The 18,452-nt window shown below is 40.4% G+C and overlaps 1 protein-coding gene across 1 annotated transcript in view; it reads left to right on the top strand.

Moving 5' to 3' along the window:
* Nucleotides 1-18,452, top strand: part of SIM2 (SIM bHLH transcription factor 2) — a 55,181-nt gene that overhangs the window by 16,089 nt on the left and 20,640 nt on the right. The window contains exons 4-5 of the mRNA XM_062515235.1: nt 1,408-1,516; nt 16,578-16,663. Of these exons, the coding sequence (XP_062371219.1) occupies nt 1,408-1,516; nt 16,578-16,663 (195 nt within the window). The remainder of the gene's footprint in view (nt 1-1,407; nt 1,517-16,577; nt 16,664-18,452) is intronic.

Below are 18,452 nucleotides of genomic sequence, written 5' to 3'. Positions count from 1 at the left end.
GATGAGGAACATTTTCAAGAAGAGAAAAAAAAAAAAAAAAGAAGATTGCTTGCTTTGTTGGGGCAGACAACTTCATTTATTCCAAAGAAAAGGCAACTCACACAATCTTAGCAAACGAGTGGGACTGGCTTAGGAAGAATGGCTTAAATCACTTCAGCTCCTGCTGCCTCTGATCTGGGGGGCCCGAGGCACATCAGGAGCTCAAACCATGGGGCAGCCTGGCCCTCATTTCAGACACAGCAATGCCAACAGCCTCCTGCTTCTCTTAACATCTAAATATTTTTAAATCCTCTTTTTTTTTTTTTTGGGTGGGGGGGGAGATGTTTACAAATTTAAAGCCACCGACTGGGATTAATTTCTGTGTCAAAAGCAAATAATCCCACAGCTCTTCCTGTTCTTCCCAGATAAATTCCTCATTCTCTGCCGCTTTCTATGCCTCACCTTACACTGACAAGGAAATTTAGGACAGGAATAAGGAAAATTATTTTAAATTTTGGTCCATTTGTGTGTATTTTGTAAAAAATTTTGTGTGGCAGAGGAAATTAATCGCTAAAACCCTCAAAGCAGCAGCATCACTTTGGATTCCCAGATTTGGAGGGGATAAATAAAGGAAATGCTGTTCTGTTTAAGGATTACTTCTATTTCTATTTCTATTTCTATTTCTATTTCTATTTCTATTTCTATTTCTATTTCTATTTCTATTTCCTATTCCTATTCCTATTTCTTTATATTATTTATTTAAATCCAGTCCTGCAGCTTTCTGGGGACTTTTCTCAGAGGATTTGGGGGGTGGCAAACAGAGCTGGCAGAGGGGACACGTGGAGCACGAGGATTTTTTTGGTGTTTTGTGCCACTGTTAGCAGTGGGAAAGGCAGGAGCACACCCTGTGCTGGCAAAATTCAAGGCAGGAGAGGGAACACACAGATATTGGAGGTAGATCTTTACTCTGTGTGGTTCTTTAGAGCAGTGAAAATCCATGGAAATCTGATTTTTGGGTTCTCTCAGAGCCCTGGCCCTGCTGGTGGTGGGAAAACACAAAGGAATTGTGTGAGAGTTTTTGGGAACCTGGAGAAAAAAACGTTTTTATTTGAATATTTGCCTTCTTGAGAGGCATTTAAACAGCTCCGAGTTTTCCTCCCGTTCGTGGCAATTGAACATTTCTACAGCTGCTCTAATTTATCACTTCATTCCCAGCTCTAACAGGAGCTCTTCTGTCTCTGATGCAGCCCCAGAAATTCCCACAAAAACCTCTCTAATATCAATCACTGCTGAGGAAAGAATTAATTCCCATTAATGGCTGCGATTTGGAAGATGCTTTTGATACACCCAGCTCATGTTTGAAAAGGGGAGTGCAGGGTGTTGGAGGGCAGAAAATGACCCAGCTGCTTTTATTCAATTTTTTCCCAGGTGGAGCTCACTGGGAACAGCATTTATGAGTACATCCATCCCTCGGACCACGATGAGATGACTGCTGTCCTCACTGCCCACCAGCCTCTTCATCCTCACCTCCTGCAAGGTATTGCTGCCAGCTGGGATTAAAACGCTGTGAGAAAGTAAAAAAAAAAAAACAAAAAAAACCCAAAAAACCAAAAAACCAAAACAAAACAACAAAAAAAACCAAAAAACCAACCAAACAAAAAAACCCCAAAAAACCATAACAAAAAAAAAACCAAACCAAAACAAAACAAAAAAACCCCAAAAAAACTCCCCAAAAAACAAAAAAAACCCAAACAAAAAAAAAACCAAAAAACTCCCCAAAAAAACAAAAAAACCCAAACAAACAAAAAAAAAACCAAAAAACACAAACCAAAAAAACCCAAAAAACACAAACAAACAAAAAAAACAAAAAACCAAACCAAACCAAAAAACCCCAAACCTAAAAAAACAAAAAAACCCCACCCAAAACCGAAAAAAACCAAATTAAAAAATAACAAAAACCCAAGCAACAAAAAAACCCAAAAAGCAAAAAAAACAGTCCAAAAACAAAACAAAAAAAACCCAAAAAACAAAACATAAACCCCAAAAAGTAAAAAAAAACCCCTAAAACAAAACAAAAAACAAAAAAAAAACCAAAAAAAAAGAAAAAAAAACAAACCAAACCAAGACAAAAAACCCCAACCAAAACAAAAAAAACAAAAAAACAAAAAAAATCCCAAACCAAACCAAACCAAAAAACCCCAACCAAAACAAAAAACAAAAAAAAAACCAAAAAAACCACAACCCAACCCAACCCAAACCAAACCAAAAAACCCCAACCAAAACAAAAACAAACACAAAAAACCCAAAAAACCCCCAAACCAACCCAACCCAAACCAAAACAAAAATCCCCAACTTAACCAAACCAAAAAACCCCAACCAAACCAAAGCAAACCAAAAAACCCCAACCAAACCAAACCAAACCAAACCAAACCAAACCAAACAACCCCAACCAAACCAAACCAAACCAAACGAAACAAAAAAAACCCCAACCAAAACAAAAAAAACCCATAAAAAACCAAAAAAACCACAACCCAACCCAACCCAACCCAAACCAAAAAACCCCAACCAAAACAAACCAAACCAAACCAAAAAACCCCAACCAAACCAAACCAAACCAAACGAAACAAAAAACCCCAACCAAAACAAAAAACCCCAACCAAACCAAACCAAACCAAACAACCCCAACCAAACCAAACCAAACGAAACAAAAAAAACCGAACCAAACAAAAATACCCCAACAAAACCAAACCAAACCAAAAAACCCCAACCAAACCAAACCAAACCAAACCAAAGAAAAAAAAACCCAACCCAACCCAACCCAACCAAACCAAACCAAACCAAACCAAAAAACCCAAACCAAACCAAACCAAACCAAACCAAAAAACCCAACCCAACCCAAACCAAACAAAAAAACCCCAACCAAACCAAACCACCCACACACAAAAACCAAACCAAAAAACCCACCCAATCCCCGGCTGAGATGTAACAAATTTCCCAACGCTTCCCGTGAAGCATAAATTCATATTTATCCTGTTTGAAGCTCAAGCAGGGCAGCAGCAGGAACTCCAATGGGAGCTCCAGTGTTCGCTGGGGTTGTATCAAAGGGAATCAATTACCCTAAAGTCCATAATGCCATCAAGTTTTAAATAGGTTTTTATTCTATAGCTCAGTGGCTGTTCCATCTTTTTTTATTTTGTCCTCATTGCTGAGGCTGCAGAAATCTTGTGGTGGCCTGGTTGTGAGCAGCTCAGAGAGTGGGAAAAGAACTAACCAAACAACAGGTCACTGGGAAATGGAAGGATATTTTTAATGTTTTAGAATTGTTCAATTCAAAGCTTGGACAAAAGAACAAAAAAACAAAAACAACAACAAAAACCCCCCTTGATAATCTCCACTGTAGGAAGAACAGAAGTGGGTTTGGTAAAGGACTTGGGTGTAGAAAATGTCATCTTAAAAATGACTTTTTGAGGGAAATCCTGTCCTCTTGCCTTGCTGTCACCCACAGAAATATTGACGCCACCCTTTGTGCGTGAAGTTGTCACCTCAGTGTTGCAATTACTGTGTCAGTAATAAAAATATTCTCGTTTCTTTAGTCTGTGTTTCCTCGGGGGCAGCCCTTTGAGCTTTCAAATGTCAGAACCAATCTGGCTCCATCACAACGGAGTTTCCACTTGTGTTTCAGAATTCATTTATCAGCTGGATTTATTGATTCGAGCTGCCAGATTTTGTCAGTCTTCTCAAAGCACAGCTCCTAAAAAACATGAAAAACGTGAGGAATTTTGGGTTCTTCCTACACAATTTTGGTTAGATTTTTTTTTTTTTTATTTTTGCAGCTTGTGCTTGGTTCTGGCCTCTGAGTTTCTATCAGAGCAGAATTTTGCTCCTTCTAAATTCCAGGAATGTTGATGTGCCTGGGAGCACCTGGACTGCTCCAAATGCTGGAAATGGAAGAATTATCTTCTCTTTTCTTCCTCCCCAAACAGGTTGTCTTGGGAAAAAAAAAAACCCCTCCCTTGGTGGCTTGGAAACCAAATTATTTTTCTCCAACTCCTCTGTATGATTATTTCATCTTTTGTTCATTCCTCTATCAGAATTTTTAAAAAATATTGATATTTTTAAAAACCAGCATTTCCCCCCTGCCTCTTTTTCCAACTTCCTGATAAGCAGAGGAGACACCTCTGATGTAAATGATTTAAGGGTGATTTTGATGGTGGGACTGAATAATCTTTAAAGTCTCTTCCAGCCTCAATAATTCTGTGAAATCCAAGAGTTTTCATACACTTTTGCTGATATCCAGAATTAGCAGTGAGATATTTTTATGCCCAATGACTTGGCAATGGTAACAGCCTCCCGTTTTTTGTAAAATTTTATTTATTTTAATTCATTATTGAAGATTATTACAAATTCAAAGCTAGGAGCAACTGATTTGGATTAATTTCTGTGTCAAAAGCAAATAATCCCAAAGCTCTTCCCGTTCTTCCTGGATAAATTCCTCATTCTCTGCAGCTTTCTTTACCTCATCCTACATCAATAAGGGAATTTAGGATAGGAATAAGGAAAAAGATTTTCAATTTTGGTCCATTTATGTGTGTTTTGTACCAAATTTTGTGTGGCAGAGGAAATTAATTGCTAAAACCCTCGAAGCAGCAGCATCTCCTTTGGATTCCCAGACTTGGAGGAGATAAATAAAGGGAATTCTGTTCTGTTTAGGAATTATTTTATTTTATCTCAGTTCTGAGTCTCTTCTCCATACAAAGCACAGAGTGAGTGTATTAAAATATCCAGAATCTACAGCTAAATCTTTCTAAAATGAACAGAATTAACAAATATTTATTTACTGCTGTCTTCCTTGTGCCAGGAATTCCCTTTCTAAGAATCTTTAAAATCACGAGGTATAACCTGAAACTACCTGGTCTACAATAACCAAAGCAAGTTATTTTATTTAATCCAGTGAGGATTTAAAAACTATTGAAAAAATGACAGGGATGAAGCAACTTCTGTCTGTATCTGAGTAGATATTTTCAGTATTTAAATAAAACATGGAGTTCTGCAAATAACTTAAAGGGCAGTGAATTGGAAGTGGCTTGATTTAAAAAAAAAAAAACCAAAAAAACAACAAATTTTTGCCACTTCAGTTTGATTTTCTCTCTTTTAATCTTTTAAAATGCTCCAGAATCATCAAGTCACTGGGTGGAATCCAAAATTTCCTTTTATAACTTCATTATTTTATGGAGTTCTCCAGTCTGGGGCATTGCTTAGGCATAAAATCAATATTGCACTGCAGGCACAGACTTTTATATCCCAAATTTCCATCTTGGCTCACGGAACTTGCCTTGCTCAAGATGTTTTCTTCAGCTAAAGTTCAGCTATTTAAATCCATTTTTAATCCAGCAGTTGTAGCCGGACAAGAACTGTTTAGAGAGGAATAAAATCACAAATGTCAACACTATCTGTGCTTTGTGAATATTCTGTTACTGGGATTAAATAACCCAGAGCACAGATAATTTTTGACCTCTGGTTTTACAGTTTTTGTGAATTTGTGGTGCTGACTCTTTATTTATTTCTCAGGGAACTGCAAATTATTACCTTGCATAAAATCAGACGCAGTGTGGATTTCTTTACACAGTCCTCACTGTCACATTGTTTTTATTCAGATAAATCACCCTGGTAATAAAAAAAAAATCCCGCCATAGTATTTTTACAGCATAAACATTCTTAAATTATTACATTTTAATTTTTTAAAGTTTGCCCTGGGCTTCCTCATGCTTCATGTAGAACAGCTTCAAATACCGAGTGCAGATAATTTGTGTAGATAATTTAAATATTTCAACAACCACACAATTCCAGAAGTCTGGGCTTCATAGCAATAATAAAGGTAATAAAATTTGGGAATATGATGAGGAAAGTGCCCAGATTTGCTGTGGCTGCCCCTGGATCCCTGGAATGTTCAGTTCCAGGTTGGACACTGGGGCTGGGAGCAGCCTGGGACAGTGGGAGGTGTCCCTGCCATGGCAGGGGTGGCATGAGATGATTTTTAAGGTCCCTCCCATCCCAAACCATTCCAGGATTCTGGAATTAAGAGCTGACTTAATTCCTGTTTGTACAAATTTCCAAATAATCAAAATACTGGGAACTGAAATATGGATTTAGAAATTAACAAACCCCCAATACGTCAAGGACCAACATTTGTGCATTGGAACCATAAATGCTCAAATCAGAATAATGCACACATTTTTTATTTGGGGGTTTGATTAGCCACAGGAAAAATATTCTGAGGGAAGCAATGATTTCTTCCAGTTTTGACATCTCCAGAGAAAGGCTGGGAGTCTTTGAAGAAGACAGAATTTAGGCTAAAAGAAGTTATTGAGTTCAGCACAGGAGTAAAAGCCTTTGATAAGGAAATTTAGGATAGGAATAAGGAAAATTATTTCAAATTTTGGTCCATTTATGCGTGTTCTGTATGAAATCTTGTGTGGCAGAGGAAATTAATTGCTAAAAAACATCAAAGCAACAGCATCTCCTTTGGATTCCTAGACTTGGAGAAGATACTTAAATTTAGTACTTTAATATTTATATTTAATGACCTGAACCGCCCAGGTTACTCCTCTGATTCAATTTGCCTTCAGATTTTAAGTCTCCAGGCCATGACTCAATGAAAACCATAAACCCCATGAGCTGTGGAGGCTTTGGAGAATTTCAGCTTGAACTTACAAACTCTTTAAGCCGATTTTTTCTTGCATGACCAGCTCAGAAAATGCAAAGCAGTATTTGCAGATGCCTGGCTATGAGAGAAGCCAGCAGCTGAGGGTGTTTTAGGTGGGGATAAGGAATAATCTCTCCTCGCATACACATTAAAATTTGGGAATGGCTCAGCAAATCACCTCACGTGAATATTCAGGCAAACTTGGCTTCATTTGTAACAAATCCATTCCGTTCAGCTGGAGTGGTTAGCAGGAAAAATAAGGAAGAGATCAAGAAAAGAGGAGAATATTTTAGTATCTACTCCAAACTGTGAGCGCTGGCTGTGCTCAGATCTCAGATGATTTCACTGCCAAATATTGCTTGAGATATTTCTGCTCTGCAGCACCTCGGGGTGGTTTTGGGTTGGTTTGTGAGGACTCCAAACTGAATTTCACACTCCACGTGCTGCCCAGGCTGACTGCAGCATTCCAGGATCCTAAACCAGGATGAGATAGAAGCAGTTCCTGAGTCCTGGAATCCTGCAAAGTTGTGTTTGGGACTGACTGGAGACTTGGGGCTGCTTGTGGTGCCCTGCCAAAATCTGGCTCATCATGGAATATCCTGGGTGGGGAGGGACCCACCAGGGTCATGGAATTCTGCAGGGACCTCTCCAACAATCCCAGCCTGGGCATCCCTGGCAGCTCCTGGAGCTCTGGCAGTGCCAGCACCCTCTGGGACAGGGAAGAACCTTTCCCTAAAATCCAACCTAAACCCTCCTGGAACAGCTCCAGCCATTCCTTCAGCTCCTGTCCCTGTCACAAGGAGCAGACTCCTCTGTCTCCTGCTGGGAGAGCAGGAATTTTGGGAGGACCAAGATCCAAGAGTCTGTGAGAGGGCAGCAAAGGCCACGCAGAAACACCTTCCTCCTTCCCTGAGGGTGCAGAAATCTCTCCTGCATTTTTCCAGGATGTGTCCTGGTGCCCAAGTGAGGCTGAAGAAGGACCTGGCCACTCCACATGGCCCAGGAGCAGCACAAAAGAGGATTTTCCCAGCAGAAAATACCAATAGGATCAGCACAACTCCCCTCAGACTTGGGGGAAGCCGTGGATATTTTGATTTTCCAAGGGAGTTTGAGCAGGGAGAAAAGCAGGGTTGTGGAAGGGCCTCCTTGCAGAGAACAGCCTGGAAGGGATCTCTGAGGGGTTTCTGGTGGAATTCCCTGTGAATTCCTGTGCTCCATGAGGGTGTGTGAGTTTATTGCTCCCACGTTACATCTTCTTCCAGAGATTTTTTTCTTTATTTCCAAATGAAGTAGAGTGACAGGACTGGTAGTAACTTTAGAAAGTTGTGGTTTATTTTTCTTATCTTCTATAGAAAGAGTGAGTTCTTGTTGCAGGTGTTGAGAACATGGCCAGAAGTCCCAAGACTGATGGTTACAAGGTCTTCTAAGGATTTGTGAACCAATAAAACTCTGCCAACAGAGATATTTATGTTTCTAATCCAATACTAAGATATTTTGTCTAATTTCAGTGTGCCCTTTCTCAGCCAAACCTGTTCTGATGCACAGACCTCTTCTAAGACTTTTGTCACCTTTGCAATTACCTTTATTCTTTCTATATCTTAAACTCCATAGCTAAACTTTTCTTGACGTATCTCTGCTTTAAGCTTTAAATTTACATTCTTTCTTCTAGCACCCAAGCTTGGAAGCTTTTCCCAAAGCATCTGTTCAAATCCTGTGTTCTTTATTCTAGATTGTGGTTTAGAGGCCCAGTGCTCTGAGAACTCCTTGCATTTTGAATTCCAGCAAGGGTGGAAGGAGAAATCCAAGCCCTTCACCGGCCATTCCCAGTCCCAGAGGGAGCTGAGTGTGGCAAAAGTCTCTGGGGGAAGAACTTTTTCCCAAATATTCTCTTACATCTCTTTGCAGCTCCAGCCTCTCCCTGTGTGCTGTCCCTGTCCCAGAGCAGAGATCAGAGCTGCAATCCCTGAGGAATTTCCCCTCAGTCTCCTCCAGCTGGACATTCCAAGGTCCCTCAACCTCTCCTCTTCCCTCCCAGACCCTTCCCCATCCTTTGGATGCTCCCTAATAATAATTTTATATCTTCTTATACTTGCTCTCACACAAGTCTGGGAGGATCCCTTGGAACATTCCCACATTTCCCATTTCCTGGGGAGGAAACTTCTCCGGACAGAGCTGAGATCCCTTCTGAGGGCACGAATTTAAACCCAAATCTTCCTGGCCACACCCCAGCAGCAATTCTTCCCTCCAGTCCCTCTGCTCCAGCTGGACATTCCAGGTGCCCTCTCCTTGTGTGGCCTCTCCAGACCCTTCACCACCTTCACATCCATCCTTTGGGTCCTCTCTGAGAGCTTTTGGATCTTCCTTCTGTGGTGGCACCCTAAACACCCCAAAACAGCCCTCAGGGTGAGGTTGATCAACAGCAGCTCCAGAATTCCCTGCAGGCTTGTGAGGGGTTTGTCCCTTTCGTCACAGAGAGAAATTCAAATATCCAAATTTAAGCTCACAAAGGTGAAAATCCAAATATCCAAGGCAGTCCAAGCTGCCAGAGCTGAGCTGCAAAGATTTTTGGCTCTGGCATGGGGTTAGGGCTGCGATGCCACCATCCATCTCCAGGGGTGGTGAGCGCTGTGGATGAGGCTGAAATAGGGGCTTGATCATGGATTATGGATCACATCCAGCAGGGTCTTGGAAGGGAAAATGGAATGCCAACACAAGCTGGGATGAACAGATCAAGCAGGACCTTAAGGCCTCAAATGATGTTGCAATCAGAACATCTGGGTTGCTGCTCTGTCTCCCTGTACCAACTTTTTTTGCAGAATTCTTTGTTTCCCTGCTCACAACACAGAGTTTAAGGCGTGCAGCAGGGCAGCAACGCTTCCCAAACCATACATCTCTTATCCTGGTAGCTGCTACAAGCAAGAAAGCAAGAAAATAAAATTTAAAAAATTGCACTTCAGGTTAACCAGGACAAGGAATTAATCAACGCTGCCCTTCCATGTGTGTTTGCAGTCAAGACACTGTGTGCTTTTTATTGCTTTCAGATGCTTTTCCTGGGATTTGGAATCTTTAAAACACATCCATAGCTCCCCAAATTTTGCTGACTCACGCAGCGAGGCGTGGCATGCTAAAAGCAGCTCATTAACATTCCCCAGAGCTGGGAAAGAAATGTGGAAGTACCTGCAGCCATCCCAGTTTTCTGCTAACAACTGGATCATTCCGAAATGATGAGTTACAAGCTGGAATGTGGAGTACATTATGTCAGCCTTTCTCCACTCCACTTGATGCTTTAAGGGCTCTGTTTCCTGCAGCCAAGAAGAAAATCCCTGCAGACTTTTCCTCCACCTTCCCTACATGCAGAAACTTTATATTTAAAGAAGGGAGGAGAAAAATTTTGCATCTGGCAAGATGTTTTTTTTGCATTAACTTCTGAAGAGTTTTTCTAGGAGTGCATGGGAAAAATACCCACATTCAAAAGTATTTTAATTTTCATTAATGTATAAATATTTTACAGGAGAACCATTACTGAGAGGTAATGGCTTAATATGATCCTGTTTCCACTGTTTCTTAGGGTTGCTTGAAATCTGAGAAATGTAGAAATTATCATTTTATAAATTACAATTTATAATTTACAAATTATAATTATAAATTTTGATGTACAAAAGTGGAAAAGAGAGCAAACTGCTGACATAAAACATCTCTTTTCATTGGTAATTAACAGTAAAATTAACCAAAGCAGAGTGTCTCAGACTGTAAAAATCTGTTCTTTTCCTTTCCCGCTGTGTTCCTTCCCCAGGAAAACTTTGGAAGCTTCACTTACAGGAGCAAAGGAGAATTTAGGCCAATGTCAGTAAATGGCTGAGTTTGGATATGATAGGAATGATAATAGAGAATTTCCCCTCTGCAGCACTGCCAGGATTCTGAACACAGGCAGGAAATAGAACAAACTGCCCAAATGGGGAGGAAATTTGGACACTTTGTGCAGGTTTGGAGCTCCAGGAGTGGCTGACAACACAACTGGTTGCTTTTCTACCACAGCAAAGCAGTACCAGGGAAAATCAGGGCATTTGCAAACCCTTTTTTGCCAATCCTGGATTTCCACCTCCTAGGATGATCTCAAAACTGTGTTTTGTAGTTTCTGTGTTCTTCTGTATTTGCCCCACACCCCTTTTTTATTTCTTTTTCTTTTTAATTATTATTTTTATTTAGAATTTGGTGTCCCTTGTGCTCAGCATTAAGGGTTGGAAGTTGTGGCATCCTGTATCCTGTTCAGCCTGGGGGAGAGGAGGTTCCAGGACACCTCAGAGCCCTTTCCAGTGCCTGAGGGGCTCCAGGAGAGCTGGAGAGGAGCTTCTCATGAGGGCATGGAGTGACAGGACACGGGGGAATGGTTTTAAACTGACAAAGGACATGGATAGATGGGGTATTGGGAAGGAATTCCTATCTGGGAGGGTGGGGAGGGAATTCCCAGAGAAGCTGTGATCCCTGGAAATGTCCAAGGCCAAGTTGAAGCACTCTGGAGTAGTGGAGAGTGTCGAGCCCATGGCAGGGGTGGCAGCAGGATGAGTTTTGAGATATTCCTCTGCTGGGAGGAAAGGCTGGCAGAGCTGGCATTGTTCACCTGCACAGGAGAAGCTTTGGGCTGAGCTCAGGGTGGCCTTGCAGGGCCTGGAGGAGCTGCAGGAAACATGGAGAGAGACAATTGCCAAGGGATGGAGGGACAGGACACAGGGAATGGCTTCAGAGCAGCATTGCATGGGATACTGGGAATTGGGAATTGTTCCTGGCTGGGATGGAATTCCCAGATTTGCTGTGGCTGCCCCTGGATCCCTGGAATGTTCAGTTCCAGGTTGGACACTGGGGCTGGGAGCAGCCTGGGACAGTGGGAGGTGTCCCTGCCATGGCAGGGCTGGCACTGGGTGGGATTTGAGGTCCTTCCAACCCAACCATTCTGGGATTCTTGGGTTCTGGGATTCTGGGATTCTTTCTGTCTCTCACAAATCCATAACCTTGTGTTCACCAGAGACAAGCAGAGATCCTCCCGAGCTCTCCCAGCTCTGTGGGACCCAGATGTTCTGCAGATCCCACCAGAATAAGAGCAGAGCATGTGGGACTTCACAGAACAGAGTAGATCCAACAGAAAAAACAAAAACCAACTGCAAGGGACAAAAACTGCACAGTGTCTGGGGGATGGGCACGGAAGTGTTATCCAGACATGGATTTTTTTGTTATCTGTGTTTACAGCGTAGAGCAGTCCAGCAGGGATATGGGGACAGGTTATAACAAAAATAATAATAATAATAATAATAATAATAATAATAATAATAATAATAATAATAGTTGGAACCCTAGAAACTGAGCATTTTAGACTTTCTGTTCTGACAAGCACTAACCCCCCCCCCAAAAAACACTGCTTTTCACCTAAAGCCATGAAAAAAAGATTCCAAAATTGAATAATAAAACTAAGATCACAAGTGAGTAATTTAAATAAAAGCGTGTAATATCACATAGCAAACAATTCAAAATTTGAAGTTTTAAAATATAACAATATATAAAAAGCAAGATAAAAGAAATTTTAAAACAAAAGTTTTATCTTTCTTTTTCACCTCCTTCTTCATAAGTCTAAGTAATCTTGTTTAATTAAGTAAAAAAAAAATCCACATTGCAAGTCACGAATAATAATAATAATAATAATAATAATAATAATAATAATAATAATAATAATAATAATAATTTAAGTGTACATACTTAATTAAACAGTTAACCCTTAAAAAGTCTTGTAAAAAAAAGTCTCGATTTTTAGCTTGATAACTTAAAATACTGTGAACTCACAAACTATAAACCTAAATAATAATGATAATGATAATGATGATGATGATGATGATAATAATAATAGTAATAGTAATAATAATAATAATAATAATAATAATAATAATAATAATAATAATCCCTCTTTTATCCAGAAGGATACAGGAGCTCCAGGAGGCACAAGGAGGACAGGAGGGAAGGAGGAATTTGGTGGTCACAAGTGCACTGCTCTAAAAATGTTTTTCTTTTCCATTTTCCATCTCATCCACTAGAGCTGGAATTTGGGTTTGCACCCAAGGTGCTCTGTGGAGCTGACCCAAATCACTGGCTATGGCAAGAGCTCCCAATTTTATTGCTTCTTTCCACATTTTTTTTGTGTAGTGCCAGATGAGATGCCCCATTCCTAAAGCAAAACATGGGTAGTTTTAGGAATATTCTTCTACAAAGTGGTTCTGCAACAGAGCAGTGTCATATTTTGCTAATGTCAAAATCTAGAAATGGGAGATAAAAGAGCAGCTTTTACCTCAGAGAAAACAAAGGCATGAGAGGTGAATCTGTGGGGAAAAAAAATTCATGGTGATCTTTTCTTCTCGCTCCACTGAGCAACCACAGGATTCTGTGACTGTTTTCTGTCAAAAGAGATTAAAGATGGATTGGAAAGCCAAGGTGGATTTCAGAGTTGGTCCTCTAGGGATGGACAATCCTGGTTTCCATAAACTAAACCATAATTTCACAGAAATGCTCGGAGAATCCTGCTTGGCAGTCGTGCAAAGAGAGTGAACAAATGGACAAATTCTTTATCCAAAATATCAAGACTCCTTTTCTTTACCATGGCATTTATTCTGTTTATGAGAGTATGAAAATACAAATCTGTGAAATAGAAAAAAAAGCTGGTTTATTCTTGCCTTAAAATCAAACTGTGTTTCAGGATATGCTAATAAAAGAAAAGTGATTAATGGAGAGGAGAGACTTTGTAGAAAAGAAATACAACTTCTCTATGCCCACACCAGCAGGGATTTTGTGTGTTCTTACTCCCAGGTCACTGAGTTTCAGCTCTTGGGAGGGTGTTTGGACAAATCTGAAGGAAGCCATTTAATTTCTGCCTCATTTATTGCTTTTACTGAATCTACTGAGCTCCATCTGTTGAGGGAGGGAGTTCTGTAAACTGAGCAGGCAATAAGGATATAATGATTAAAACAGAAATAATTGTTAGAAAAACTTTGACGAGTCTGATAAGGGAAACATGGATTTGGGTAAAAAAAATAAACAGTGGTGTATTTGAAATGGACATCCTGGACATGGATATGGGCCCTGATTTCATGGAGTCACAAAATCATGGAGTGGTTTGGGTTGGAAGGGACCTTAAAGCTCATCCCCAGCCATGGCAGGGACACCTTCCACTGCCCCAGGCTGCTCCAAACCCCAGTGTCCAGGGATAGGAAATCCAATAGAATAGAATAGAAATAGAAATAGAAGTAGGAATGGAATGGAATGGAATGGAATGGAATAGAATAGAATAGAATAGAATAGAATAGAATAGAATAGAATAGAATAGAATAGAATAGAATAGAATAGAATAGAAATATAGAAATGGAATGGAATGGAATGGAATGGAATGGAATGGAATGGAATGGAATGGAATGGAATGGAATGGAATGAAATAGAAATAGAAATAGAAATAGAAATAGAAATAGAAATAGAAATAGAAATAGAAATAGAATAGCTGGGCTGGAAGTGACCTACAAGAATCATTCCAGTTACAGCTGGAATATCTCTGTAAGATTTACTGCTCTCTCCTGGATTATTTTGGGTCTCATCCTCCACCAGCTGATGTGTGCAAAGTGTTGGTCTCACCTTTTCTCTTTAATGAACAGAATATTTTATACATAGAATTTTTAACATTTTTTAACACTCAAAGGAAAGGTGTTCACATCACTTCCAGTGATGCATTTAGATAATTAACATTCCTGAATCATTAAATACAGTGGCCAAGCTTCAGTTATTGGAAGAATATTCTCTAATAATTAAGAAACTTATTTTCCTTTAGTGTTTCTTACATTGTGGTTCAATCATAACATTTTATTACTCATTATTTTCTCTTTTGACACTCATATCTATGTGCTTAACCCAGAGATCTCTTGACCTTTAAGAACTGGCAGCACTTAATTGAGTTTCTTTATTTTACCTCTTTTACCTTCTTGACAGCCCAAATTCTCCCTGGGCTCACACATTTGCTTGACAGAACCCCAGTGATATCAATAATTTCATTACTAAGTCTAGATGATACATGTTAGTATTTTTCCCAATTTTTTTTTTCCAAACTTAGCTGTGATTTCTCCTATTTGAACATTTAGTGTCTCCCTCTTTGTTTGCTAAACCTCCAAGTACTCAATTTTCTACATCATCTTCACCAGAGTGGAGAATCTTTATTGCATCAGGGACAGCCTGGATGTGATATCTTGAGTTTTGCTTTGCACTGATGGATGTGGCAGCATCCAGCAGGATTCCAGGACTCTATTTCCCATTCAATCAGCTTTACAGTTGCAAATTTAATTCGGTTCTTTTTTGCTTTGCTGCCCATTTCTGCTACTTTCAGGGGTACTGTGGGGGTCCCACTGGCAAAGTTAATATGAGAAGTAATTAATTATGGATATTAATTCACAGTCTCGCACATCTGGGTCATTATGGGAAGGGTTTGGTGCCACCTCCCTGCTCCAGCAGGGCCATCCCAGAGCACAGGATTGTGTCCAGATGTGCCCCTGCTGTGCTGCTGTTTGGTCATTCCTGTTGAATCCATGAATTGCATGGATTTATTTAATAAATAAATGCATGGATTTCATGTTCCCAGCTTCCAGAGCCATTCCTGACTCATGGATGAGGTTTCAGCCACAGCAAATCTCTGCTGTGTGGCTTCCCCCCACCCCAAAATTTGTATCTGTATAAATTTGTACTTGAAACTCTACAGTGGATTTGTCAGCTCCTTCAAGTTCCAGCTTTTCCCCATAGGGATGTAATTTTAATTGGAGGAATAAATGGGAAATTCAGATGCTCAGGAAGCATTTCTTTCCCCTCCTTGCTAAATCCTTTTTCTTTGGTTGTATCTTCAGACCTTTAAGCCCCGAATTTAATACAGAGAACGAGTTGGTTCCAGGCAGTGGTGTGAGGCTCAAACCACTGCAGGTGTGTGGCCAGGAGGGTGAGCTGGGTGATGGAGGCACAAAAATCAGGAGTAAAACTCAGCAGTTAAATCAAATTAAAGAAAGATCCCAACTGATGACAGTGGATTTTGGTTAAAACCCAGTGGGGAGTTAGGACAAAGCTGAGAACCCTTCTGCTGCCCTGATTTTCCTATTCACAGTTGTACCAAATGGCTTTTCTTTCTTGTCCTAAGAGTTCTGCCAAACTGCAACCTTCAGTAAAAAAATGGGAATTATTCATGGTGTCTGAGTCGTTATTGAGAGTAATTACCATTACAGATAATTATATCATATTCTATCAGAATATTCCTGCCTCACATTCTTAGCAGAAAATCCGTGTGCACCTGAGCAATGACCCCATGAATTTCAAACCTTTTTGGAAGTTATCCCTGAAGAAATTTGTCTAAAAACAATGTTCCAGGATAGTTTTGGAAGTCAGGTGATTACACTGCACATGGAGCCCAGAAGATCTGGGCATGACCAGCCACGTGCACTGAAATTATCACAAACCCACCGAATTTCCTTGTTCCTCATTCTGTCGTTATTTTGGAGATTCCTTTAATTTCTCTACGCTCCAATTTCCTTCCCTTTTACCAATAAGGACTGGTGCCAGCTGTTTAGAACCAAGAGAATTCCTTGATAAGGGTGGTAAAACCAGAGATTCAGAGACCCAGTCGTGCTGAATTGTCCAAATTTCACAGGGAATCCTACGAGGAAGGTGAAATAAATCCTGGAGGCAGGGATGGGCTGGGAAAGGAGAATGGCTGATTTCTGCTCCTGCCTAAAGCTGAAACCCCAACACCTCTGGGAAAGGCAGTGCTAGGGGCAGAATTGGGATCTCTAAATAAAGAATAAATCCAGGAATAAATCAGCAGTGTGCTTTGTGCTTTCAGAATATGAAATCGAGAGATCCTTTTTCCTGAGGATGAAGTGTGTCCTGGCCAAGAGGAATGCAGGGCTGACATGCAGTGGCTACAAGGTAATGTACAGAAATTATTTTTGCACCCCTGAAATATTTGACAATTGACAAGTTTATTTCTTTAGGCGTTTGTTTGGGGGTTTTCTTTTTATATCTGTGGAGGTAGGAGCAAAGTTTGTGATGAAAAGAATCAGAAAAGGTCCCCAATATGCCCTCAGTAATTCAGATTTCAATTCTGTGGCACATTCCCTCACCTTGGTCCCTGGGAATTACCTGGAGCCCAGCCCTGACAGCTCAGTCTCATTCCCCCATGGAATGGGAGGCAGGTGAGGCAGGAACCCACACACAGGAATTTGGAAATTTTCCACATCCCACCCACTTGCACAAAGGTACCCCCTTGGCCTCAGCACTAAAAAAACCCGACCACTGCCATCACCTCAGGGTGGAATTGTACTAAACAACCAAGTCTGTTTATAAATCTTACCGTTTGTATGATTTTTTTTAACTTATGACATGAAATCAGAAGCCATGGCAAACACTGAAGTCGTAGAATAACAGCTGTAATTTGAGTAGTTTTTCTTTTCAGATTTGCAGTAGTTTTTATTTTCATCTTTACAGGCAGTTTTAATTTTGAAATTTGCAGTAGTTTTTTATTCTCAGATTTGCAGTAGTTTTTATTTTCAGATTTGCAATAGTTTCTTATTTTCAGCTTTTCAGTAGCTTTCATTTTCAGCTTTGCAGTAGTTTATATTTTCAGATTTGCAGTAGCTTTTCAGATTTGCAGTAATTTTTATTTTCAGATGTGCAGGCAGTTGTAATTTTCAGCTTTACAGGTAGTTTTTCTTTTCAGCTTTGCATTTGCTGCTCTTTGAGCTGCCTAAGTTAACTCTGCCTCCATCAGGGAGGGTCATCCCCTTCATCCTGGTGGGGATTCATTGTGAAGGAATGGTTCAAAACCCAAAAAAGCAAAGGCAGGAGGAGGAGCAGAGCTCTCTGCAGGAATGTGCTCAAGGTGCAGACGTGGATCTGTCTGTTTGCACTCTTCCCTACCTGGCTGCACTGATAATTCTTCATTACACTCAGCCCTGTTTGCTCAGCTGCTCCCCAGCAAAAATAGTTCTGTCCCAAAGCTGAATCTGAAATCAGGTGAAAGAGTAGAGCTTGCAGTCGTGGGATCTCCACGTGGCTTGGGGAATTTTTGGGTTTTTTAATTCACAATTATCCCTGTTAATCAGAGGCGTCTCTTTCTTCACTCACTATTAAATGTTGGCACAGTGAAAATCACAGGGTTCTTTTGTCTGGAGACATGTTGGCCTAAATTTATTCCATCTGACTGTACTTAAAGGCAGGACTTAATTTTTAAGAAATCACCTCATTAGGTGAAGTACAGAAAAAACTCATGGACCAAGTGATGGGAGAATTGAGATCTGCTGAGAGATCTTACTGTGCTTTTGCTAAACTTTTAAATCACTGGAGAGGAGGAAGGTTAAGCAGGAGGAGCCTATTTCCAGGTGATGTTTGGTAGGTTATTTAGAGCACTAAATGCACTGAAAATTAATTCCTTTCCACAAGACACAGTTAAAAGCCAAACAGAGAAATTCAGATAAAGGATGTGATATTCCTGCTGCTTGGACCAGAAAATTGGCAGGGGCACGGATGATTTCTGAACACCAGCACCACACTAAATAGATCTTCTGGCCTGGAATAGTCCCCAGGTTTCATTTCTCCCTCCCCTTTACCTGACACTGAATTTTTACAGTCTAACACTGTCATTATCACCTCTGTGAACAGCAATTGTACCCAGGGATCCCGAAATCTGAGCTCAGGACCTTGGGCTTGGTCACGTGTC

This window comes from Cinclus cinclus, chromosome 2 (genome assembly GCF_963662255.1).
Source record: "Cinclus cinclus chromosome 2, bCinCin1.1, whole genome shotgun sequence".
Taxonomy (NCBI): domain Eukaryota; kingdom Metazoa; phylum Chordata; class Aves; order Passeriformes; family Cinclidae; genus Cinclus; species Cinclus cinclus.
This window is presented reverse-complemented; position numbering and strand designations above follow the sequence as displayed.